Source organism: Acomys russatus, chromosome 15 (assembly GCF_903995435.1).
Source record: "Acomys russatus chromosome 15, mAcoRus1.1, whole genome shotgun sequence".
NCBI lineage: Eukaryota > Metazoa > Chordata > Mammalia > Rodentia > Muridae > Acomys > Acomys russatus.
The window spans coordinates 28,374,979-28,401,496 of record NC_067151.1 but is presented as its reverse complement, the minus strand read 5'-3'; the positions used below and the strand labels follow the sequence as shown (position 1 = coordinate 28,401,496).

The 26,518-nt window shown below is 42.6% G+C and overlaps 1 protein-coding gene and 1 non-coding gene across 2 annotated transcripts in view; one reads left to right on the top strand and one right to left on the bottom strand.

Annotated features, from left to right (window-relative positions):
- The window catches only part of Naa15 (N-alpha-acetyltransferase 15, NatA auxiliary subunit), a 66,846-nt gene extending 45,698 nt beyond the window's left edge, over nt 1–21,148 (bottom strand). The window contains 1 exon segment of the mRNA XM_051157121.1: nt 20,908–21,148. Coding sequence (XP_051013078.1) covers nt 20,908–20,961 — 54 coding nt within the window. The 5' untranslated portion in view covers nt 20,962–21,148.
- Nucleotides 19,018–19,137, top strand: LOC127199664 (small nucleolar RNA SNORA1). The gene has a single exon (XR_007831944.1). It is a non-coding gene; the product is annotated as a small nucleolar RNA SNORA1 (small nucleolar RNA).
- Nucleotides 21,149–26,518: the final 5,370 nt, after the last annotated feature.

Sequence of the window (26,518 nt, the reverse complement as noted above, 5' to 3'; positions counted from 1 at the left end):
CATATCCAAACTTACAATATTCTCAGTAATCCTGTTAAATTCACCTTTCATATCATGTTTACCTGTCTGCTTCTGTTCAAAGATTTATTGACGTATACTCTAATTTCATTGACTAGTCTTACAATTATTCTTCTGAATTATTTAGGACTCTATCTTATTCTCATAAAGTACTACTGTAGAATTAGCAATTGTGAAGACTTGTGTTCTCCTGATTTTCCATGTTTCATGGGTCTCTGAAGTCAGATTTCGTGGTTGGCTGGATTTTTAATTTAATCACACTGTTGTTTCACTGACGTATTGCAATTTCAAAACAGTAAGGTAGAGTTTTTCCCTACTAGATTGGAAGTGTAGCTCACAACTTATAGCCCTCAGCTCACAGTCAATGCACTAGTATAACTTTGAGAATATAATACTATGTTCTGACACAATCACAACCAAAAGATAGTTTACTATGAAAATACAGTAAAAATAAAAATTAATCCCTTCGATTCCAATAATTTGAAAAGGAGGTAAAGAACAAAGGACAGTATTGTACACACTAAGATACTCCTTAACTAAAGATAAAATGGAAAAAGATATATGCAGATTAAGATTGGTGGTTACACCAGGCGTGCCTGTATTCCCAGCACTCAGGGAGCCAGAGTCAGATGGATCGCTGTGAGTTTGAACCAGCATGATCTATATTGTGAGATCCATTGCAGCCAAGAAATACATAGTGAGACCTTGTCTCAAATCACAGAACAAAAATCTTAAAAACAAGTCAAAGAGGGGAGAGAAAAAGGGAAAAGGAAGCATAACCAAATAACCTTAATTTATCTTCTCAGCACTCAGCCGGGAGACTTATTCCCAGTTAGTTTTGTTTGTTTGTTTTTTGAGCGTGTCAAGACAGGGTTTCTCTGTATAGCCTTGGCTGTCTTAGACGCACATTGTAGACCAGGCTGACCTCGAACTCACAGAGATCCACCTGTCTCTGCCTCCAAGTGCTGGGATTACAGGCATGCGCCACCACACCCCTGGCTTTCTCTGCCCCCCCTGCCCCCCACCTCCCCTTTTTTTATCTTTTGAGATAAGGTTTCTCTGTGTAGCCTTGGCTATCCTGGACTTGCTTTGTAGACCATGCTGGCCCAGAACTCATAGATATCAGGCTGCTTCTGCTTCCCAGAGTGTTGGGATCATAGGCGTGCACACCACGCCCAGCTCCAGACCATTAAGCTGAAGACAGATATTAAATAAAGGATGTCTGGCACACGATGTCTAATATCAGTGCCAGCCAACACTCCAGCATAGAGACTGAAGGGATTTACCAAGCCCAACATATGGCTGAAAACCAGCCTACAGCCTAGGCTTTCTGATCCTCAGCTGGCAGTTCTCTCCACTACATACAGAAGGTTCTTAAACATTACTGCTAATAGAATTGAAGAGATGGCTTGGCAGTCAAGGACACTTGATGCTCTTCCAAAGGACTCAAGTTCCCAGCACCCACATGATGGTTCACAAGCATCTGTATCTCCAGGTCCAGGGAATATGGTACCCTCTTCTGATCTCTGGAGGCATTAGACATGCAAATGGTACACATAAATACATACACACAAAACATCCATGCATATAAATCTAAAAGAGGGCCAGGTACAGTGGCTCACACCTGTACTCCCAGCACTCAGGGAGGCAGAGGCAGGTGGGTCTCTATGAGTTTAAGGCCAGCCTGGTCCACAAAGTGAGTCCAGGACAACCAAGGCCACAGAGAAACCACGTCTCAATAATTAAACAAACAAACAAACAAAACAAATATTAGTAACATGTATTACTAATATCAAGTTTTATCTTTTTTTTTTTTTTTAAGATGTATTTATTATGTATACAGTGCTCTGTCTGGGTGTACACCTTCAGGCCAGAAGAGGGCATCAGATCACATAATAGATGGTTATAAGCCACCATGTGGTTGCTAGGAATTGAACTCAGGACCTCTGGAAGAGCGGTCAGTACTCTTAACCTCTGAGCCATCTCTCCAGTCCTCAAGTTTTATCTTTTAGTAGATTATAGAAATAGGTTAACAATTACAACCATTATTCACCTTGTTATTTGTTTATTACCCAGTTTTATAACCAAATAAATTCTTTTAAAATGCCCCCAAAATAGGGACACCCTGGGTATACCTTTGGAGTACAAGAACACCATGTGGGCAGCCGGCAGGGTCAGGGATCTTATCTTTGGACAACAAGTGCTTTAACTACTAAACTATTCCCTCGGGTTCCCTTCCCTGACTTTTTTGGTTAGTTGGCTTTGGTTTTTCCTTTTAACTTTTGTTTTTTAGATTTATTTATTTATTATTTACATAGCATTCTGCCTGCATGTGAGCCAGCAGGTCAGAAGAGGGAACCAGATCTCATTACAGATAGTTATGAGTCACCATGTGGTTTCTGGGAATTGAACTCAGGACCTCTAGAAGAACAACTAGTGCTCTTAATCTCTCCAGCCCTGCTTTTTGGTTTTTCAAGACAGTTTCTCACCAGGCGTGATGGCGCACGCCTTTAATCTCAGCAATCAGGAGGCAGAGGCATGTGGATTTCTGTGAGTTCCAGGCCAACCTGGTCTACAAAGAGAGTCCAGGATAGCCAAGGCTACACAGAGAAACCCTGTCTCGAAAAAACAAAAACAAAACAAAACACCAAAGACAGAGTTTCTCTGTGTAGCCCTGGCTGTCCTGGACTTGCTTTGTAGATCAGGCTGGCCTCGAACTCAAGAGATTCGCCTGCCTCTGCCTTCTCCCAGTGCTGGGACTACAGGGGTGTGCCACCACACCCGGCTTACCCTGCATATTCTTATTATATAGCATTCTTTTAAAGACAGTAACATGCATATACACACACAAGAGAATAAACATGCACAATAATCTTTTAAAAAGGGACTCAACATAGCATCTGAGAAATGCAAACTAAACAGAACAGAGACCACCTCCCTCTCATTAGTGTGGTATTATTTTCTAAAAGCCTGAGAACCAATGAAATAGCTCAGTAACAATACAAGCCTAAAGACCTGAGTTCCATTGCAGAACCCCATAAAGGTGAGAAAGCTAAGCCAGGCGTGGTGGCACACACCTGCAATCCCAGCACTTGGGAAGCAGAGGCTACACAGAGAAAGAAGCCCTCTTTCGAAAACAGACCAACAAAAACAAAAAACAAAAGTTAGAAAACTAACTCGACAAAGTTCTCCTCTGACCTCCACACATGCACTATGATGAACCAACCAATCAAAATCAATCTACCTGTCTCTCACAAATAATAAAATTGAGTGTGAGTGTGTGTGTGTGTTGTGTGTTGTGTGTGTACGCGCGCTATAGAACTTGAGCCCAGCACTAAAGATTAGGGGAGCCAAGTAAGGAACCTAACACTGACTAGGATATAAAGAAATTGAAATCCTTATTGCTACTAATTAGAATATAAAAAAAACGATGCAGCCAGCAAAGACAACAGTATAGAAGTCCGTCCCCCGCCCCCCGACAAAATTAATCCTTTCATATTCTCTCCTTTTCCCAATATTTATTATCTCTTTCAGGTTATCTGAAGAAGTAGTATACTTAACAAATAAAACAAAACATCACCAGTTAAGACAAGGGCTCATATAATCCAAGATAGCCTCCAACTCACTATGAAGCCAAGGACAACTTGATTTCCTGATCTTTCATCCTGGATTACAGTGTGCCACCGTACCCAGGCCCCTGGTCATACTCTTTTAAAATTTTTACCTTATGTGTGTGAGTGTTTTACTTGTCTGTGCAACACTGTCTAGAACTGGAGTTAAAAATGGTTACAAGCCACATATGGGTACTGAGAATCAAACCTGAGTCCTCTGGAAGAACACCAAGTGTTCAAAACTGCTGAACCATCTCTCTAGCACCTTAGCATATATTTTATAAAATGACAAAGTAACCCAACATACTTAATTTTTTCATGATAAATCCCTGTATTAAATTTTAAAAATGAGATGTCGGGGGTGATGGCACACACCTGTAATCCCAGCATTCAGGGAGACAGAGGCAGGCTATGAGTTCAAGGCCAGCCTGGTCTACAGAGCTCAAGTTCCAGGACACCTAGCACTATACAAAGAAATCTTGCTTAGTTGGGGGGTGGGGGGGGCAGAGAAAAAAATTTAATTAAAAAATAAAGGCAATCATAAAACAAGCTAGGGCACCCAAAAAAATTGCCTGCAAAGAAAACAAAATTTTATTAATAAAGGCAACAGGAAGCTAGACATGGTGGTGCATGCCTTTAATCCCAGCACTTGGGAGGCAGAGGCAGAGGCAGTCGGATTACTGTGAGTTCCAGGCCAGCCTAGTCTACAAAGGGACAGCCAAGGCTACACAGAGAAGCACTGTCTCAAAAACCAAAAAATAAAAAAGTAAAAATAAAGGCAACAGGAACTACATTCTCAACTGACTGTCCAGCGTATCTAACATCATGAAGGGAAGGCTTCTAGAAATGAAAGCAAGCCAGAGTGACCCATGGCTTGTAGGAATAATAAAGTAGTGACAACACACACAGAAACAATGATGGAGGCAGCAAAGACTTTCAAAGAAGTTTCTATTATATAATACCTAAGAATTAAAGAAAACCTGAACACAAGCAAAATATTAAAAACTCCAATAGAAAAATGGAAATCCGGGGGCTGGAGAGATGGCTCCGAGGTTAAGAGCATTGTCTGTTCTTCCAAAGGTCCTAAGTTCAATTCCTAGTAACCACATGTTGGCTCACAACCATCCATAATGAGATCTGGTGCCCTCTACTGCCACGCAAACAATCATGCAAGCAGAACACTGTACAAATAATAAATAAGTCTTTTTTTTTTTTTTCCAAGACAGGGTTTCTCTGTGTAGCCTTGGTTGTCCTGGACTCGCTTTATAGACCAGGCCAGTCTGGCCTCGAACTCACAGCAATCCACCTGCCTCTGCCGCCCTAGTGCTGGGATTAATTTTTTAAAAGAAAAAATGGAAATCCTAGAACGAAAACTACCAAAAATAAAGTTAACTATGGAAACTTAAGATAGTATAGATATCAGGAATTGAAGCCACTATGATTATAAAAACATTACAGAAAACTTGAAGCCATAGTAATAGAAACTACCTAAAAGCGTAAATAGGTTAAAGTAAATGAAAAACAGCATCCCAACAGTCTGTGAGAAAGATCAAGTATAATTAATATACCAGAGAAAATAAAGGCCAAACTGCAGAAACTACTGAAACTCAACATGGTGGCATATGCCCATAATCCTAGCACTCTAGAGGGAGAAACAGATTCACAAGTTCAAGTCTTCCTTAGTTACACAATGAGTATGAGGTCAGCGTAGGCTGCATGAGACTGTCTCAGAAAGAAAGAAAGAAAGAAAGAAAGAAAGAAAGAAAGAAAGAAAGAAAGAAAACCAACAACTCTTCAACCACTAAAATATTAAATATTTTAATATTAAAACCAAATGTAGGGCTGGAGAGATGAAAGAGCACTGACTGCTAGCTATTCCAGAGAAACAGGATTTAATTCCCAGCACCCACATGGTGCTCACAATGTCTGTAACTCCAGTTCCAGGGAATCCAACATCCTCACACATACATGTAAGCAAAGCACCAGTGCACATAAAATTAAAAAAACAAAAGTTAGCCAGGTATGGTGGCACACGCCTTTAATCCCAGCACTCTCAGGAGGCAGAGGCAGGCGGATCACTGTGAATTCCAGGCTAGCCTGGTCTACAAAGCCAGTCCAGGACAGCCACGGCTAAGACCCTGTCTCAGAAAAAAAACAAAGACAAAAACAAAAACAAAAGTTAGCCGGGCATGGTGGCACACCTGTGATCCTAGCACCCAGGGAGGTAGAGACAGGCAGATCTCTGTGAGTTCAAGGCCAGCCAGGTGAGGATTACAAAGCTGCGTCCAAGACAGCCGAGGCTACAGAGAAACCCTGTCTCAAAAAACAAAACAAAACAAAAGTTGTCTTCTAACTTTTATATTCATGCTATGGCATACCCTCCACACAGACACACATAGAACGAACACACACACACACACACACACACACACACACACACACACACACAAAATAATGGTAATAATAACAGTAACAACAACATATAAAAATGTACAGACTCAAGAGTTGTAACAATTTCTAGGCAAAAAATGCAAACAAAAGTTCTATCACAATCCAACTGTTGGAAAGTAAACACAAAAAACTGTAAAAGCAACAGGGTGGAGGGAGGGAAGCTATTATCAAGTCTTAATTATCTCCGCTTCTGTCTTAAGAAATTAGAACTATAAAAGCAAATTAAATCCTAAAAAGGCATAAGAAAACTGAGTGTAGTGGTGTACACCTTTAGTCCAGTACTAGGAGGCAGAGGCAGGCAGACCTCTGTGAGTCTGAGGCCAGTCTGGTCTACAAAGCAAGTTCCAGGACAGCTAGAGTAGCAGAGACACCTGTCTTGAAAAGCAAATAAAACAAACAAAAACAAAACAAGACCTAAATTTTCAGGTAAGTGCACATCTAAGACACTGAAGAAGCTTCAATGGCAGCTGTCCAGGGAACAACACAGCAGGGCCCTATACATACTGCGCCTATAAGAGCACCCGAAATTTGCCCTCAAAAAGAGGAGCTCCCCACCAGAGAAGAAAAATAGACAGCAGTCTGACACACAGTAGTGTCAGCTTTCACAACTGGGGAGTCACAAAGGACTTTGAACATCTGTTAAGATAAAGGAGACAGTTTATTTTATGCTATTTAAGCAACACACAGCTTTGGCAAGAAAAGGAGATACCTTAAAAGAAGGCTTGAGCAGGGTAGTGGTGGTGCATGCTTTTAACGCCAGCACTCAGGAGGCCGAGGTAGGAGGACAGCAAGGTATACAGAAAAACCCTGTCTCAAAAAACCTACTACTTCACAGTAATTAGCAAACCATAGAATGCTCATTTCTGAAACAATCAAGCTTCAAGTGTTTTCAGGAAAAATGCATACCATTTACAGTATTATGTATCTGTTAATTATTTTACATATGTAAATCTATGCTACCTTTTTTAAGGATTTATTTTATCTTCATGTGTGTTTAGTCTTGCATGATTGTTGTACGGTTCCTTGAAGTTACAGGTAATTTGTTAACTACCTTAAGTGGGTACTTGGATGTGAATTCAGGTCCACTGACAAGAACAATAAATGTCTTAAAAACTGAGCTATCTCTGCAGCCCCCACGTGCTATGATTTTTATTAAAGTCTCATTTTGCTGTTTTGCTGGAGACTTGATTTTTGAGGTAGGGTCTTTTTATGTAGCCCAGGCTAGTCTAGAACTTGGCTTTCAGAGTGGATTGCTTTAGATTATAGACATGTACTACCTTGCTTATCTTCGTGATGTTGTGTTAAGCCCATCTGCCCCATATGCTATATATTTCGCTTTTATTATAAACTTTTGCACAACGCAATGTCTTTTAGGAGCATATATGGCCTGGTATAGATGGAACTCTTTATATACAAAGAAACCAGAAAGATGCTTTTAACAATGTGATTGTAAATACTATCTATCTTACTTTTTTGTTTACTTTTCAAGACAAGGTCTCTTTGTGTGTAGTTTTGGCAGTCCTGTAACTCACTTTGTAGACCAGGGTGGCCTCGAACTCACAGAGATCCACCTGCCTCTGACTCCCAACTGCTGGGATTGAAGGCAAGCACCACCGCCGCCTAGCCTTACAACTTTTTTTTAAAAAGATGTATTTATTTATAATGTATACAGTGTTCAGCCTGCATATACACCTGCATGCCAAAGAGAGTGCCAGTTCTCATTATAGATGGCTGTGAGCCACCATGTGGTTGCTGGGAAATGAACTCAGGACCTTTGGAAGAGCAGCCTCTTAACCTCTGAGCCATCTCTCCAGCCCGCCTACAACTTTTTAAAGGAATGTTAAAAGGTTTTGATCAATCAACACATTAAAAAGAAAAACAAACAAAACTATCATTCTGGCTCAAAACAGGTATTCAACAAATACTACAGTTTACTTCATTCTTCATTTTGATGCAGTCCTCAAATATTGATACTCAAAGAAGATCCTGTAATAGCTAATGAAATCTCTCTAAAAAACCAGGGTTGGAGAAATGGCTTAAAGGCTAAGAGCGCTGGCTACTCTTCCATAGGTCCTGAGTTCAATTCCTAGCAACCGCATGGTAGCTCACAACCATCTATAATGAGATCTCCTTCACTCTTCTGGCATGCAGATATCACGCAGGCTGAACACTGTATACACAATAAATAAATAAATAAATACATGCATACATACATCTTCTTAAAAAAACAGAACAAAATAAAATACCATTTTAAGTAGATTCCAGTATCATTGAGAACAAAGATTGCTATTTATTTACTTGGCACAGCAACATGTCTAAAAGCAGAAAATCAGCCAGGAGTGGGCGCACGCCTTTAATCCCAGCACTTGGGAGGCAGAGGCAGGCAGGTCACTGTGAGTTCGAGGCCAGCCTGGTCTACAAAGCAAGTCCAGGAGAGCCAAAATAACATAGAGAAACTCTGTCTAGAAAACAATCAGAACCAAAAAGCTGGGCAACACACCTTTAATTCCAGCACGTGGGAGGCAGAGGCAGGTGATCTCTGAGTTCTAGACCAGCCTGATCTACAAAGAGTTTCCAGGACAGCCAGGACTCCACAGAGAAACCCTATCTCAAAAAAACAAAAAATAATAAAACCAAAATGAAAAGGACACCAGCTTCATCATTTATTTCTGCACAACTTTTATTTTACTTTAAAATAGGGGGAAAGAGGGATGGGCATAATGGCAGGTGCTCTTAATCCTAGCACTAAGAGGTAGATGGCAGGCAGATTCAAGTTTGAGGCTAGCTTGGTCTACATGGTGAAGAGTTCTAGGCCAGCAGGAGCTACAAGAGACCTTGTACAAGAGGCACAGCTTTAATACAAGTTTATATGACAGGCAAAGCATGCTTAAGAGTTTAGATAGCTAAGGAAATCCCTAAAAGCCAAGATCACAACCACAGCATTAAGTTCCCTCCACATTTTAATATGCACATTAACGACTTTCACTCTCAAAATCTCATATACTTTTTAACATCAGAACTACAAAATGACATTCTTTTCAGGTCAACCTTTCCTAAGAATCAGTCTTTACTCAGCAACATGAGACTACAAAGAAAGAGCAGTAGTTAGAGGTGAAAATGCTGAGAACTGACTCAATTCAGCATTAAGTTATGAAAACTGCTTCCCCTCTTTCCAACACCAACTTAACAGCAGCATACTCTGATCAATCCTAAAACCTCAACTGATTGTTAAATTTTCTGAAAAATAATCACAAAGGAAATAGAACATATTTGAGCCAGGCAGGAGTGGTGTGCACATTTGATCCCAGCTCTCAGAAGGCAGGGTCAGGCGGGATCTCTGTGAATTCAAGGCCAGTCTGGTGTACAGGGCAAGCTCCAAGAGAGCCAGAGCTACACAAGAGAAACCGTCTCCAAAAGCTAAAAATTTAAAAAGCTAAAAACAAAAAACAAAACAAAAACCAACAACAATACCCTAACATATTTGAACATCTATGTTTATGGTTATAATATTGTACACAGTGGCCCCCACTCTAGCTGTGTAAAAAAAATCACTTGCAGAGCTTTATAAACACATAGAGCAGTGATTCTCAACCTCCCTTTAGTACAGTTCCTCATGCTGTGGTGACCCCAACCATCAGATTATTTGCTTTGCTACTTCCTAACTGTAATTTTGCTACTGTTATGAATCATACTATAAATATGTGGGGTTGGGGATTTGGCTCAATGATAGAGAACTTGCTGGGCAAACACAAGGCCCTGGGTTTGGTCCTCACCTTTGAAAGAAAAAAAAAAAAATGTTTTCCAATGATCTTAGACGCCCCCGTGAAAGGGTCATTTGACCCTTAAAGGAATAGTGATCCACTGGTTGACAACCTCTGCTTTAGAAGACTCTAATTCAGCAGGCACCTGACAGCAAATTCCCTTAACTTTACCAGATTTTTTCCTCTAATGCAAAATGAAACAATGACAAAGATTTCCTTTTATTATGCTTCTATAACAAGAGGCCAAACAAATGAACTAATACTATGATTCATTCATAAATGCAATGTCCAAGCTTTTACCAAACAACAGTCTCTGCCCAATATTCTGTATAATAATACAGTCTACAAAGCCAAGGGCCCAGCTTAACTACCATCTCCAAATTTACTTATACAAAACCATGAGCACTTTCTCTCGTGCTCTGTAATCGCTATTTTTGTTTTGGGGATTTTGTTTGTTTGCTTATTTGTTTGTTTTTCCAGACAGGGTTTCTCTGTGTAGCCTTGGCTGTCCTGGACTCGCTTTGTAGACCAGGCTGGCCTCGAACTCACAGATATCCCGCCTGACCCTGCCTTCTGAGAACTGGGATCAAATGCACACACCACCCATGCCTGGCTCAAATATGCGCTGGGATTAAAGGCGTGCGCCACTCTGCCGGGCTGTAATTGCTATTTTAACAATTGTTTTATGCAACAATTACTTATTTAGCATTACTATAACACATTACCTAATGTGAACATAGCAATTAACAAAACAAAGTTGTATCATAAAACCCACATTTTTAAAGCCAGGCAGTGGTAGCACATGCCTGTAATCCCACCATTTAGGAGGCAATGGCAGGCAGATCTTGGAGTTCAAGGCCAGTCTGATCTACAAAGTGAATCCAGGACAGCCAGGGCTACACAGAGAAACCCTATCTCAAAAAAGCCAAAACAAAACAAAACCCCACATGTAATTGCAAAAGATATAAGTATATGGCTAAGTGTATACCAAATGGTCATTAATTATACTGGAGAAAAATAAAACCATGAAGGAAGTAAGAAAAAAGGTAAGTTGAGAAATACTCCTGATCAAAGAAGGAAAAGTTTGATCAACATTAGAAGACCCCACCTAAAAGATGTTAAGAAGAAACCATTCAGTTTTCTGGAAGAGAAACTTCCCAACATGCACTTCTTTGTGTATGCTCTCTCGTGGGCTTTTTATACACAAACACACTTTTATGAACAGCAGCAACAACAACATCAAAAAATTAATCAATCCTCTACCATACATACATTCTCAGAAGCAGAAATAAGATGGCACACTAAAAAGAGGTACCCATCCAGTTGAGACCGTTTGGTTACCAAGCACTCCAGTTCTCCCATCCTGCAGGGTACCAAATGTTCCTGTCTGGAAAACTCTAGTCAGTGTTTCACAATAGCTGGAATGGCAGTTCTATTATCAAATAATTAGCCTATGTGAGCCTCACAAATGACCCTGCACTGTATGGCTTTGCAATGCCTATGGAATGAAACGGTAAGTTCAGTTCCTATAAAGGTTTTATCTGTTTTTGTAAGAACACAGTATTGTCTATTACTATGGAAAACTGAATCAGGCATGGTGGTGGTGCTCGCTTCTATCCCAGCACTCAGGAAGCAGAGATAAGAGTTTGAAGCCAACCTGGTCTACAGAGTGAGCACCAGGACAGCCAGGACTATACAGAGAAATCCTGTCTCATTAAAAAAAAAGAAAAAAAAAACTGAACTATAGTTATTTCATTAAAACTTTCTATCCTCCCCCAAATAATCAACCAAATGTGTGTGTCTGTCAGTCTGTCTTGATCAAAGTATCATTTTAACTGCTTTAGATTTCAATTTTATTTCCTACGTATGAGGGCTTTACCTGCACATATGTATGCATATGCACCTCAGTAAGTGTCTGGTACTCATGGAGATCAAAAGGTATCAGAGTTAAGGATGGTTATGAGCTAACGTGTGGGTGCTGGGGGCTAAACCTCAGGTCCTCTGCAAGAGTAACAAACGTTCTTAACTGATGAGCTGTTTCTCCAATCCCAAAGGTAATTTTTAAAAATTTTTCATTCAGGGGCTGGAGAGATGGCTCAGTGGTTAAGAGCACTGACTGCTCTTCCAAAGGTCATGAGTTCAATCCCCAGCAACCACATTGTGGCTCACAACCATCTATAATGTGATCTGGTGCTCTCTTCTGGCCTGCAGTTATACATGCAGGCAACACATTGTATACATAATAAATAAAATCTCTTTAAAAAAAATTTTTTTTTCATTCAAACGGGGGCTGGAGAGATGGCTCAGCAGTTAAGAGCACTAGCTGCTCTTCCAGAGGTTCTGAGTTCAATTCCCAGCACCCACATGATGGCTCATAACTATCTGTAATAGAATCTGAATCCTTCTAATGGTGTACATGAAGACAAAGCACTCATATACATAAAATAAATCAGTAAATCTTTAAAAACAGAGAAACCCTGTTTTGAAAAAACAAAGTAAAATTTTTTCATTCAAACATAGCATTTAGAATACACACACGCACACATACACACACACACACACACGCAGGCACACACACACACACGCAGGCACACATGCACACACACACGCAGGCACACACACACACATATGCAGGCACACATGCGCACACACATGCACACACGCACACACACGCAGGTGCACACACACGCACACACACACACACACAGGCACACACGCACGCTTTGTTGATTAAAAAATATAAATGTATTTGTTCCTCCACACCACATCTCTTTCAAAAAAAGGATTTAGAGGGGAAAGAATTGCGGGGGAGGGGTGTTCCAGATAGGGTATCTCTGTGTAATAGCCCTGGCTGACCTGGACTGCTTTATAGACCAGGCTGGCCTGGAACTCACAAAGGTCTACCTACCTCTGCCTCTGTCTGGAGTGCTGGGATTAAAGGCATGCACCACCATGCCCAACCAGTTTTCTGCTCTTAACTTGAAAACAAAAACTATATTTCTCAACATCTAGGTATCAAATTATTGTGCCTTAGATTACACTTTTAGAATGTTTGATCTGTAAAACTGTTGAGTTGTTGGCCTGAGTTTTATTTTTAAAGAATCATTTGATGCGCCAGGCAAAGTGGCACATACCTGTAATCCCAGCACAGAGAGGCAGGGAGGCAAAGGTGGATCTCTGTAAGTTCAAAGCCAGCCTGGTCTACAAAATGACTCTAGGACCTGTCTCAGAAAACAAAACAAAAGTAAAAAAATCATTTGATGAATTTTGGCTTAGGATTAGGACAACTCTGAAAAACACTAAAGATAGTCGATGCAGTACCAATAATTCAGTCAAGACTTCTTCATGTAAAAATATGCCCATCCTATTGCTGTAGTAAAACATGACAAAAGTAACTTAGGAGAGAGAAAGGGTTTATTTTAGCTCACAATTCCAAATTATAGTGCAGCACTGCAAGGAAGTCACACCAGCAGAAGCCAGCGTTAAGTAAGGGTTTCTAACTGCTGTGATAAAACACCATGACCAGAAGAAAGGAAGAAAGAGTGTATTTCATCTTTCTACCCTTAATGACGTTCTCTGTCACTACATTAGTGCTGTCAAACATGCAAAATAAATAAATGTAAAAAAATTTTTAGCTAAGTTTCTTAAATTATTTTAATGAAACTCATTACCTTGCATGACGAATATATGCTAATAAGACATTAAGTTTTTGATGAAATAAATGTCTTCATGATCAGTTAGTATCTGATCTGAATATCTATTTTATATATCTCCCATATGGAGTTGTATAAAATTTCTCAGGCAAAAGGAAATCACAAGTAGAAAAGGCTTAAGCAGCTCTAGTTTATGTGCATGTAGTATAGGGAGAAATATATTAAAACTAATTTCAAAAAGAAAAAGGAAACCAATTTCAAAGTAACTGCCCATGCTGCAAAACTAAAATAACATCACACTAACCCTTAAATAATTGCTGAGCCTAGCGTGTATGTGCCATAGGGTTGATCTCCAACTTGGGGGAATGTAAAATAAGAAAGGCAGGTGACCTTTCCTGCATATAAGGAAACCTACTTGAGAACCTAAAATGAATTTCATCAGCAACTAAGACTAAGCTAATTATTACTAGTTATTACTAGTTACAAGGACACTTTTTTCTTTCTTTTTTCCTGTTCTCTCACATCTCTCCCCCAAATAGTAAAAACTAGACAAGTATGATCTAACTGCCCTGAAAGGTAAGGTCTGGTTGCTCACTCCTAGCTCTGGCTGGGAACGCTAATTTAACTTCAGTCTGCTTGCCTAGTAAAAATATCTGCATGAAAGCAGCAGGACAGCTCAGCGGATAAAGATGCCTGCTGCCCAGCCTGATGACCTGAGTTTGATCTCCAGGACCTACACGGTGGAAGCAGAGAACCAACTCCCACAAACTGCCTCTCATCACCACACACTCACTGCAGTATGTGTGCACACACAAAAATAAACTAATTAAAATTTAAATTAAAAGTCTGCAAGAACTCTCAAGAGTGCTATAAGAGAAAGGCATGGTGGCACATACCCCCAAATCTAGTACTTTGAAAGATGAGGCTACTCATGGTCCAAAGCACAGCCTGGGAAATGAAAGGTGTTTACTACAGAACATATGAACTATCCCCAAACGGCTACCATTCTCCTACCCTTTTCTTTCTTTCTTTTTCTGGTTTTTCAAGACAGGATTTCTCTGTGTAGCCTTGGCTGTCCTAGATTCGCTCTGTAGAGCAGGCTGGCCTTGAACTCACAGATCTACCTGCCTCTGCCTCCTGAGTGCTAGGATTAAAGGTGTGTGCCACGATGCCAGGTTTCCCCTGCTTCTCCTAACCCTTTTCTAAGGAGGAAATAGTCTATCCTTGGAACTTATAGCAAACCACTAAGACTAAAGTTCAAAGCAACATTTATTAATGGTAGTGTTTCCAACTTGGATTTTATTTTCTCACAACTCACATTACTATATAGAGTGAAAGAGGAGAACGCGGCAGGATAACAACCAGCTTCGTGATATCTGATTGCTGGCACTGCAAGCATTACATAGGTTCTGCTTTCCTAGTGAGCCAACATCAGAAAGGTGTGAGTTTCGCCCGTATCTTTCAAGAACATCTTTCCTACTCTAAACCTAGATCACAAGAAAGTGATGTAAAGCTGGGGGGTGGCAGCACACACCTCTGACCCCAGCATTCCAGAGGTAGAGGCAAGCAGATCTCAAGGCTAACCCGATCTACAAAGGTTGAGTTTCATGACAGCCAGGGCTATAGAGTGAAACGGTGTGGGGTGGGGCGGGGATGGGGGTGTAAAAGTTCTGGGCAACTCTCAAACTATCTAGATGAACAAATAGCACCAGAGGTATGCAGAAGCCACAATTTCCTAATGACTAATTTTCTAAGTGTATTAAAACAATGAAATTTTAAAAGAAAGTACTAGCAATCAAGCAAAATATCACATAGTACAATATGCATATTTTTGTAATACCCAATGTACCTTCTTTTTCTCTAGATGAACTAGAAACAAGAAATACCTTGCAGTTTTTGTTTATCAACTTATAATGAGGCTTCCTCAGAAACCACAGCACTGAGGAGAGGGGAAAAATGCAACAAATTTTATTTCGGGTATCAAACTAAATTAAGCCAAACAAATCCACTGTAGAAATTACAAAATTTTGCAAAGTGATACTTATACCAGGTTTCCATTAAAGTACTAGGCCAGAGGGCTGGAGAGACAGGCCAATGATTAAGAGCCTGTGCTCTTCCAGAGGACCTGGGTTCAATTCCCTGTACCCACATGTTGGTCTCTAACACTAGTTACAGGGAATCTACTACAAGTATGTGGTACTCAGATATATATGCAGACTAAATACTTAGAAACATTTCATTATTCTGAAACTGAGGCTAGATGTCCCCGTGAAGTACAAACTGATCCTATGTAAGTTACTACATAGAGAAAACTACAACAAAAGGAGTACAGCTATGGCCAACCTACCAACACTTGACTTTAGCACTGGAGCATGCCCAAGTTTTCCTTTACCAGACAGGGAAAAGAGGAGAAGACAAAGCTTAAAAGTGAAGTTGTGAGCCGGGCATGGTGGCGCACGCCTTTAATCCCAGCACTCAGGAGGCAGAGGCAGGCGGATCACTGTGAGTTCGAGGCCAGCCTGGTCTACAAAGCGAGCCCAGGACAGCCAAGACTACATAGAGAAACCCTGTCTCAAAAAACCAAAAAAAAAAAGAAGTTGTGGCAGGGCATGGTGGCACACACCTTTAATCCCAGCACTCAGAAGGCAGATGCAGGCAGATCTCTGCAAGTTCGAGACCAGCCTGGTCTACAAAGCGAGACCAGGACAGCCAGGGCTACACAGAGAAATCCTATGTATTTAAAAAAAAAAAAAAAAAAAAAAGTGGCTTTAATCTCAGCACCCAGAAGGCAGAGGCAGATCTCTGTAAATTTGAGGCTAGCCTGGTCTATACAGTGAATTTCAGGACAATTAGAATTATGTGAGAGACAGACACACCACCCCAGGCCTGTCTCAAAAAAAAAAAAAAAAAAGAAAAGAAAAAAAAGGCAAGAGTTAACTATAAAAACTGTAACATGCAGCCGGGCATGGTGGCGCACACCTTTAATCCCAGCAGTCGGGAGGCAGAGGCAGGCGGATCGCTGTGAGTTCGAGGCCAGCCTGGTCTACAAAGTGAGTCCAGGATGGCCAAGGCTACACAGAGAAACCCTGTCTCGAAAAACCAAAAAAAAAAAAAAAAAACCTGTAACATGCAATTCTGAAACAAAACTATTACTTTGCTTGGCAACATTTTCTTCCATTTAGTGATTTATACATTTCTCTTGTCTATGGCTTATCACAATAAATCCTTAGTGGGCTAGCAAAATGGTTCAATGACTAAAGGGGCTTGCCACCTGAAGACCTAAATTTAATTCCTGGGACCCACATGACAAGAGAACCAATTCCCAAAACTGCCCTCTGACCTATACCTGTGTGCCTTAGCATGAAGGCACCCATACACATTTACACACACACACACACACACACACACACACACACACGCACACGATTACTAAAGTGTTTTAAAATAATAAAAATGATTCTAGCAATGAAATTAAAGGTTTTTGTCCATCATCACAACCGTTTATTCTAAATGTTTACAAACTCCAAATCTGTAGTGAGGAATGTAATGAGGAATATTACCGAGTAAGATCCTGTGTCAAAAGAGAAAAAACAGGAGGCTGTGGCAGCACATGCCTTTAATCCCAGCACTTGGGGAGGTAGAGGCAGGAAGATGGCCGTGAGCTAGAGGCCAGCCTGGACTACAAACTTCCAGGACAGCCAGGGCTACACAGAGAAGAAAACCTGTCTTGAAACCCCACCCCCCCAAAAAAGAGGGAGAGAAAGAGAAGAAAAAAAAAAAATCAAATAATAAAAGGGTATCAGTAACAGTTGGAAAGCTTGAATATTAAAAAAACAAAAACAAAACTGTTAGCTGGAGCATTCTGGGAGGCAGAGGTAGGTAGATCTCTGTGAGGTGAGTTCAAGGCCAGCCTGGTCTACAAAGAAAGTCCAGGACAACCAAGGCTACACAGGGAAACCCTATTTTGAAAAATCAAAAAGAAAGAAAAAAAAACTTAATGATAATTACAACTATACATGGCAATGTATTTCTAGGGTGAAGATTAGCCTACAGTTTTCTTCTGTTTCATATGTGTAGAAGAGAAAGTAATCCTGACAGTATGTTAAATATAGGTAAAAGACCTATATATTTTGAAAAGACATACATAGATAGATAGATAAAGCTTTTTTTTTAAGTATACTTTTGGTACTCTTGATTTTTCAGTGTTTTCCCCCAGTCAGTATAACAAGAGGGAGGAGTGGTTTGGAGCATAGCTCTGCTTCTATTTAGTAAAGGGTTCAACCTCCAGCATCATTAAGGGGGAAATGGGGGTGGGGGTGGGGGTGTGGGAGGAGACAACAAAGAAGTAGGAGGGTAAACACTGCAAGAAAACTAAGCTATAGTCCTATCTACACACCAGCCAGTCTTAAAGTTACCGAGTGTAGTAACTCAGTGACAGATGGATGACCTGCTTCACATGCACAAAGCCCTGGTTACATCTCCAGCACAAAAATAATAACAGCAACTGTTCTTCAGCTGATGAGATGCTCAATGAGTAAAAACACTTGCTGCCAAATTTGTTTCTATCTTGTTTTTGGGACAGGGTCTCACTATTTAGTTCTGACTGTGGTAGAGCTCCCTATTAGAGCAAGCTGGCCTCAAACTCAAAGATCCACTTAACTCTGCCTTCAAAGTGCTGGGATCAAAGGCAGGTGATGCTAAGCCTGGCCTTTGCTGCCAAATCTGATGACCTGAGTTTGATCCCAGGGAGCCCCCACATGATGGAAGAAAAGAACCAACTCCTGCAAGCTGCTCTCTGACCTCCACACACATAAACAAAACATAAATCACTCTAGAGCTATGGCACAAGAAGTTCCTCTGTAATCCCAGCACTGGGGATTTGAAGCAGGAAGACAGCTAAGAGTTCATGTTGCAGGATATCTGGTCACACTGTGAACCCCGAGATTGTACTGTTTACAAGAAAAACCTGTGGTGTGGCTCGGCCCTAGCACACACCTTTAACCCAAGAGCTTTCTGCTTGAATACTGTAAGCAGGATTAAATAAATTCAGCCATAGGTCAAGGGTCCAAACAAGCAACCAGTTGACAGAGAACAGACATAGAAAAAAACATAAAGGGTAAGAGGAAGTCAGGAAGACTTGAACAAGTTGCACAGGAAGTAGAGGGGAGGCGTTCAGGTTGAGGGTATTTTGAAGGAGCACTCCTCTTGGGAGATCAGCTGAGGAAGAAGGTCAGCTGGGTACTTACTTTCTCTGCCTCTCTAAGCTAACAGGTTTTCACCCCAGCACCAGGCTCCAGAGTCTTTATTGGTAAAATTTGAGATTTTGTTAAAAAACAAGTTCCCAGCTGAATGGTGGCATCCCACACCCTTAATCCCAGAACTAAGGGAGGCAGAGGCAGGAGGATCTCTGTGAGTTCAAGACCGTCTGGTCTGCAAAGCCAGTCCAGCACAACAGCCAAGGCTACACAGAGAAACCCCACGGTGGGGCAGGGGGAGTTCCAAGCTGAATTACAGAAATAGATATGTCTCAGAACATAGAAAATAAAAACTATGCTACATGTCAATGTGGCTAAATTAAGACACAGGTCATGCTTCCATCACAGTAGCTATATTACAGTGGTGACAATGAGACCTGTAACATTTGAAAAAAAAAAACAAAAAAAAACTATGCTACAGCCAGGCGTGTGGTGGCACACGCCTTTAATCCCAGCACTCAGGAGGCAGAGGCAGGCGGATCGCTGTGAGTTTGAGGCCAGCCTGGTCTACAAAGCGAGTCCAGGACAGCCAAGGCTACACAGAGAAACCCTGTCTCGAAAAAAACAAAAACAAACAAACAAACAAACAAACAAAAAACTATGCTACAATACCACTTAAGACTTCAAACGGTCTGAAAACAAAATGCCATTAAGTAGTATGGGAAGTGACTGTTTAATACGTTTTTCAACACAAATTGATTAATCTATACGATAACATGGGTATTTCCGTAAAATCAATTACCTTAAAATAAATGCCTATTTTGAACTTATTTATGTATTTTATGTATATGAGTACTCTAGTTCCTGTATATCTTGCACACCAGAAGAGGGCATCAGATCCCATGTGAGTCACCATGTGGTTGCTGGGAATTGAACTCAGGACCTCTGAGGAACAGCCAGCCAGTGCTCTTAACCACTGAGCCGTCTTTCCAGCCCATAAATGATTATTTAGAGAGAGAAATAAAACTATATATTATATATATAATATATATTTTTGTCAAGCAAATGAATTATAACTGCAAGCAAAACACACATGCTCCAAAATGCAAGTCAAGTTTGGCAAATAAAGTTAATTATTTTCACAAAGAAATATTTGTAAAAGAAGCTATCCTTACACTAAATACCGAACAACTAAAAAGGGTTACAATGTATTAATGACAGTGCCAATACTGCAGAGCATAGTTTACAATGTAAACAGGTTCAATCCAGCACGCCTACACCTATCAATGCTTGCGGTTTTTTAATGCAAACTGCAAACATCGGAAGCACGGGAATAGGTCTGAGCTGGCGTCAACAAGACATATCTCAAAAGATTCTTCTATTACCTTCTAAGTTTTTGCACCGATGTCTTAAAAACTTCACAGGGTAAGAAAAGTCTGGACTAGAACTTCCTACTGGACCGCCCCCTAGAATGAGTCCCACCTCCGGAGAAGGGGGACGGGGTGGGGCTGTTCTGCTCTCAAATCAAGAAATGTTTCTTTTCCAACTCCCAAAAAAAAGGGGCCGAGGGGCTGTAGGGTCAAGTATACAAGTGACTAGACGGGGGTGGCCGCCCGCAAAGAGCCCTTCCCTTCTACTTCCTACAGCGTTCCCTCCATTCGAGCCATACTGGGACCCGGGCCGGGCGGGGACAGGTGACTCCCAGGTGGGGAGGCAGAGGAAGGGACACAGGCCGTGGAGGGAGAAGCGCGTTCGAGCAATGAATGAGTCGTGCCTCAGCCACACCACCTGTTCCTTCCGAGGGTGCCGCCCCGACCAGCCAGCCGGCACGATCCCCGGCCCGAGCCGGCCGCGACTCCCCGGCCCGTGCTGCCCCGCTGCCCCGCTGCCCCGCTGCCCCGCTCAAGGCCAGGCTGCTCCCCCGCCCCGCCCCCCCACTTCGTACGAGGAGGGTAAAAGGCGGCCGAGTGGAAGCCGGGGAGTCGGGGCCTAGTCCGGAACCGAGGCCTCCGAAGGCCGCCGTTCGGGGGCACGCGGACGGAGGTGGGAGCCACCGGGGCTAGACGAAGCGGAGTGCGCTCGGCCCGGCAAGCACGACCGGGGGAGGGGGGTCCCCGCGGGGTGGCCCGATGCCCGCCCGCCCGCTCGGGCTGGGGAGTGACAGGCCCGGCGACCACCGAGACGCTCCCCGCCCGCCCGCCCGCAACCTCACACTCACCAAGATCCGCTTGAAGAGCGCGTTCTCCTTGGGCGGGAGGCTCACGGCCGGCATGGTTCCGGCTCCTCCCGCGGCTCCCGCCACCGCCCGGCTCCGTCAGGCCGTTTGTCCGCCCGCCGCCACCGCCGCTCCTGAGCCCGCTTCAGCCTTGAATCCTCCGCTCCGCCGCCACTAGGCCTCGGGTGTCGCCGCGCCGCCCTGTCCTGACACTCCCTTCTCCTCGGTTTTTTTTTTTTTTTTCCTTTTTTTGGTTTTTTTTTTTTCTTCCTCCCCTTTCCTTCTTCCCCCCTTTCTCACTTAATGCTGCCGCCACCTCCCCCCTCACGGGTCTCCGTCGGCGGTTCACGTGGTAACTGAAAAGACCGACAGAGGCAGCCAAAATGGCGGACTCCGAGGGCTTTCCCACCCGGGTCACACCTCCCAACGCGCAGGCGCGGTGACCCAGGCTCCCCACCCTCGCTGCACCCGGAGCCTGCCGGGAACGCGGAGGCCGGCCGGTCCAGCGAGTGCGGAGTGTCTGGGAGGGCGGCCAACGGCGCTTCCGCCGCCTCCTCTCGGGGGAAACAGCCTTTCTGCCCCTTCTCGCTAGACCGGCCTTTCACTTATTGGGGCTGACTCGCCCAGATGGTGTCATCATAGCTTGAGCATCGGGTGCCAAGATGCAGGATGGCGGTGTTTTAAGAGGAGATGTAGTGGTTCAAGGCCCAAGTACCTAAATTGCGAGCAGAGGCGAAGGGTAAGATGAAAAAAAGCCTTCGCCTCAGTGGGGACTTGTGAATCGATCCGAAGTAGAGAGGGTTTAATCGTCTTTGAAAAGCCTGTAAGAGCGTGACCTATGAAATGGACCCCACTGGCTAGGGTATCAGTGATTTTGTTGACTGTTGCTTGAGTTAGCCAGGAAAGGTCGTTAATCGAGTCCGAAGTGACATATTTGTTCTGCCAAAGGAGCCTCTGAAGGTTAAGTGTGTGTTAATTTCATTGCTGAAGTCGTATAATACAGGCTGTGAGAGTCACCTTGAAGTATTGCTGTAGAGGGCCGAGACTTCTGGAGTTGGCTTGTAGTTCGTGCTTAGGATTCTATCTGTTGAACTGCCTGTTAACAGAAATCCTCAACTCCACTGAGCAAGATCAGGCCAAAGAGTGAAGAAGATGTAGGCATTTCGTTAACAGTCAACAGTAAAACCTTTACAAAGTGACATGCCATTGAGTCACAAGAGCCATTTTACGCTTCTTATCTCGTGCAGGCTTTGTAATATTCTGTGCATCGTGAATCATAAAGATGTGCAGGATTTTAGCTCTTTTGGAGATATATATATATATATAGATATATATATATATATATATATTTTTTTTTTTTTTTTTTTTTTTTTTTAAGACAGTGTTTCTCTGTTTCCCTGGCTGTCCTGGAACTCGATTTCTAAAAACAAGAGAGAGATTATAGCAGGCAAATCCTGGGGGTATATCCTTGAACACTGTAATCTCTCAGAATATTTAGAAAAAGTAGGTCAGTGAGATGGCCCAATGGTAAAGGCACTTACTTTGGAAGCCTGACAACCTAAATTTAATCCCTGAATTGACATAAAGAAAAAAGAGAAACAGGTCCACAAAGTTGTTCTCTGACCTTGTTGGCACATGTAAATAATAAATGAAATTATGGGTCTAGAGAGTTGGTTAGTCGATGAAAGCCATGTTGTTGTTCTTTGAAGGACCCTAGGTTGGGTTCCCAGCACCTCTGGAGGCACCAGGTGCAAAGACAGACAAAAGGCTCACACATATAAAATAAATAAACCTAAAATAAAATTCAACAAATAAAAACTACACAAATAAGCAGGGCAATGGTGGCACATGCCTTCAATCCCAGCACTCGGGAGGCGGTTCGCTGTGAGTTCGAGGCCAGCCTGCTCTACAAAGTTGAGTCCAGGACAACCATGGCTACACAGAGAAACCCTGTCTCGAAAACAAAAACAAACAAGCAACACAAATAAATAAATAGCTTTTCTGCAAGTGTGTGCTGTTGAAGATCTACCCTGGGGCTTCTTGCATGCCAGACAAGCACTTCGGTCATGGAGCTAGCTATACCCGCAGCACTAAATACCAACTTTTGCTTTTTTTAATTGTACACATGATTTTTAAATTGCAATGTTTTATTGGCATGTTCATTATACATAATAATGGCTTTCACTATTTTTATACACATACATAATATATTTCAATCATATTCACACACATAGGTACTTACTGTCTCTTGTCTCCCTCAGCTACTTTTAATCCCCTTCCTGCTAAATAGCAACGTTATTGGTTGGCTGTTTGGTTGTTGGTCTTGCTAAGTAGCCCAGGCTAACCCTGAACTCACATCTTCCTTCTCTGCTTTCCAAATGCGGAGACTACAGACATAGTGCCCCATGCAAGTCTCAGCAGCAGGGTTTGGGGTGGAGAGTTTTTGTTTGTGATTTTAATTGAAAATATTCTTTTTATTTGTGTGTGTTCATGGGTATGTGACTACTGGAGCCCATAGAGGTCAGAAGAGATGGACACATACCTTGGAGATGGAGTTAGAGGTGGCTGTAAGCCACGCAGCATGGGTGATGGGGACGAAACCCAGGGCCTCTGGAACAGCCTTGAGTCCTTTTAACTGCTTAGCCATGGCTCCCTGCCCAGACATCAGCTTTTAAGATTCAGGGCATACCGGACTGATTACAACATTGATCTGATTCATATCTGAGTTAAAATACACCTATAGAATAGTCTGGCCACACAGTGACATGAGCATCTGAACCCAATAATAAGATACCTACTGTCATCACTGCTGTTTGAGTGCCTCCAGGAAGTTACAGCCGAGGCTCTGTGGCACCGCGGCTGCGATGACCCTTACATCCTTCCCTGTCACTGGGGTCAAAGGGCTTCCTGGAGCTGGGTGTGGTGGTGCGCACACGTGATCCCAGCATGGTGGCGCCTAGGGCAGAAGAGCTTCAAGAACAAAGTAAGCTCAGCACTCAGGAAGATTGTCTTGTGTGGGAGACCAAAGGCCAGTCTGTACTTGCATTTTCTAGAAAAGCAACAGAAAAGAAGCCTGTTGCCCAGACTTAACAAAATAGCAAATAGTCACATTTTGGAATAGCTTCTGATTTTTTTTGTTTGTTTAATAAAAACTTGCATACACAAGAAGCCATCCTTTAGGTCCCGAATAATCCAGGGCTGAAATCTGTATTCTACTTGCTAACTTAAATCTCCCTTCACCTGGGTCTAGCATATCAATTCAGTACATGGTTTAAATGGATGTTAAAAAAGACTTCTACCAAAGTATAATAGCTATAGGCTCCTGGCTGAATCGTTTCAAAATGGGAGTTTCCTCTGCAGCTGCCTCCTCCAACAGTAGGGCCCAGTGAGCCCCAACACGCTGGCTGAGAGCCCCAAATACAGACAAGCAAAAGGACGCGGGGCTCAGAGCAAAATGGACTTGCCAGCAGAGATCCTGCAGTCAGTGCTGTGCTTACTGGCTCTGTGCACTCCTGCAGACCATGGCTTCTGTTTCAACTTGTTGAAGACTAGCAAAACTGTGTCAGGACAAGCCCTGACGGCATGCTGGAGAAAGAGCGTACAACTGGCGGCTTGCTGAGTGGACAAGAAGCCAGGAGTTGAGAGCCAGCAACTGACTCAGCACATTAGTAGGCTGGTTTGCTTACTTGAGCATGAGCTCCGAGGCTCAAACTAGGTTACAAAGTAAAGTAACACATGGTCTTAGTAACATGCTTAGCCACCCTTTGAGTTTCACTATGAGCCACAGAGTAAAATATTCTTATTTTGCCTTTTATCAATAATTTCTTTTCCCCTCTTCTTTGTTTTAAATATATGTATTTATGTAGTGTGAGTATATATTTGTGTGCTCATGTATGCTTCTCAGAGCACCCATGTAGAGGCCAAAAGAAAATAGACCCAGCACTTGGGAGGCAGAGTCAGGCGGATCTCTGTGAGTTCAAGGCCAGCCTGGTCTACAAAGTGAGTCTAAGACAGTCAAAGCTACACAGAGAAACCTTGTCTTGGAGAAAAAAAAAAAAAGAAAGAAAGAAAGAAAAAAGAAAACTAGTAGAAGTCTGATCTCTCCTTCCGTCATGTGGGACATGGCAACTGAACTCAAGTCATCAGGCTTGGCAGTAAGCGCCTTTACTCTTAGTTATCTTTCTGGTCTTTTCTTTTCTAAAAAAGGAGTTTGCAGTAGCCCAGGCTAGCCTGAGACTCGCCATAAATCTAAAACGCCCCTCAAAATTGAGGCACTCCTGCCTTGGCAACCCAAGAGCCAGGATTACATATGAGCCACAACACACACCTAATGATTTTTCCTTTTTTTTTTTTTTTTTTCTTTTTTTTCCGAGACAGGGTTTCTCTGTGTAGCCTTAGCTGTCTTGGACTTGCTTTGTAGACCAGGCTGGCCTCAAACTCACAGAGATCCACCTGCCTCTGCCTCCCAGGTGCTGGGATTAAAGGCGTGCGCCACCACTGCCCAGCTTGGTTTTTCATTTTAATAAAAAAAATTTTAACAATATTGCTAAGATTAGCCAGGCATGGTGGTGCACGCCTTTAATCCCAGCATTCTGGAGGCAGAGGCAGGTAGATCGCTGTGAGTTCGAGGCCAGCCTGGTCTACAAAGTGAGTCCAGGACAGCCAAGGCTACACAGAGAACCCCCATCTTGAAAATCCCTCCCCATCTTGCAGAGGACCAGGGTTTGTTTCCTACCACACAGATCACACTGGACAACTCACAAGGAGATCCAGCACCCTCTTCTTGCCTCCATGGGCACTTGCAGGCACAAACACAGACATAAAAATAAACAAAGAAATGTTTAAACCAGCTGGTCAACCAGGATAATCCAAGGCCTCTGTCCTTCACTGGTTCCTTCTAGGCACCTGCACACATGTAGATATCAACACATGAGCCTACACATACAAATTATAAAAATATTGAAAAAAAAAAAAAAAAAAAAAACAGCTAAGAACAGCCAGACATGGTGGCTCACGCCTTTAATCCCAGCACTCAGGAGGCAGAGGCAGGGGGATTGCTGTGAGTTTGAGGCCAGCCTGGTCTATAAAGTCAGTCCAGGGCAGCCAAGGCTACACAGAGAAACCCTGTCTTAAAAAACCAAACAAACAAAAAGCTGAGAACACTGTCTTGAATAGGCAAACAGTATTTAGTACTCCAGATAACCCCCAAGCTTCCCAAGTATCCTATAGGATAGGCTTTATTTAAAACTATAGGAAAGATTAAGTAACAGCCAGAAGTCATCTTGCTGAAATGTGGTAAACCCAAATGATACCAAGACCTGACAGTTCGGATTTTGTTCCACATAGGCTTATGCTAGGTGGGCTAACAGGAGCTACATCTAGAGTCAGGGGGCCGAACACTGGATCTTTCTGCCATCTGGATCCCTCTCCTGAACCACCAGGCGGAGCCCTTCCAAGTGCTACAAGAATTTTACCAGGGCCTGGAGACAAAGGTCTATAATCTCAGCTCCTCAGGAGGCTGTGGCAAGAGGATCAAGTTTATGGCCACCTGAGACCTTAATGAGACCCTACCTCAAAAAGTTAAAAAGCTATGCGGGTTGTATGTAGCTCAGTA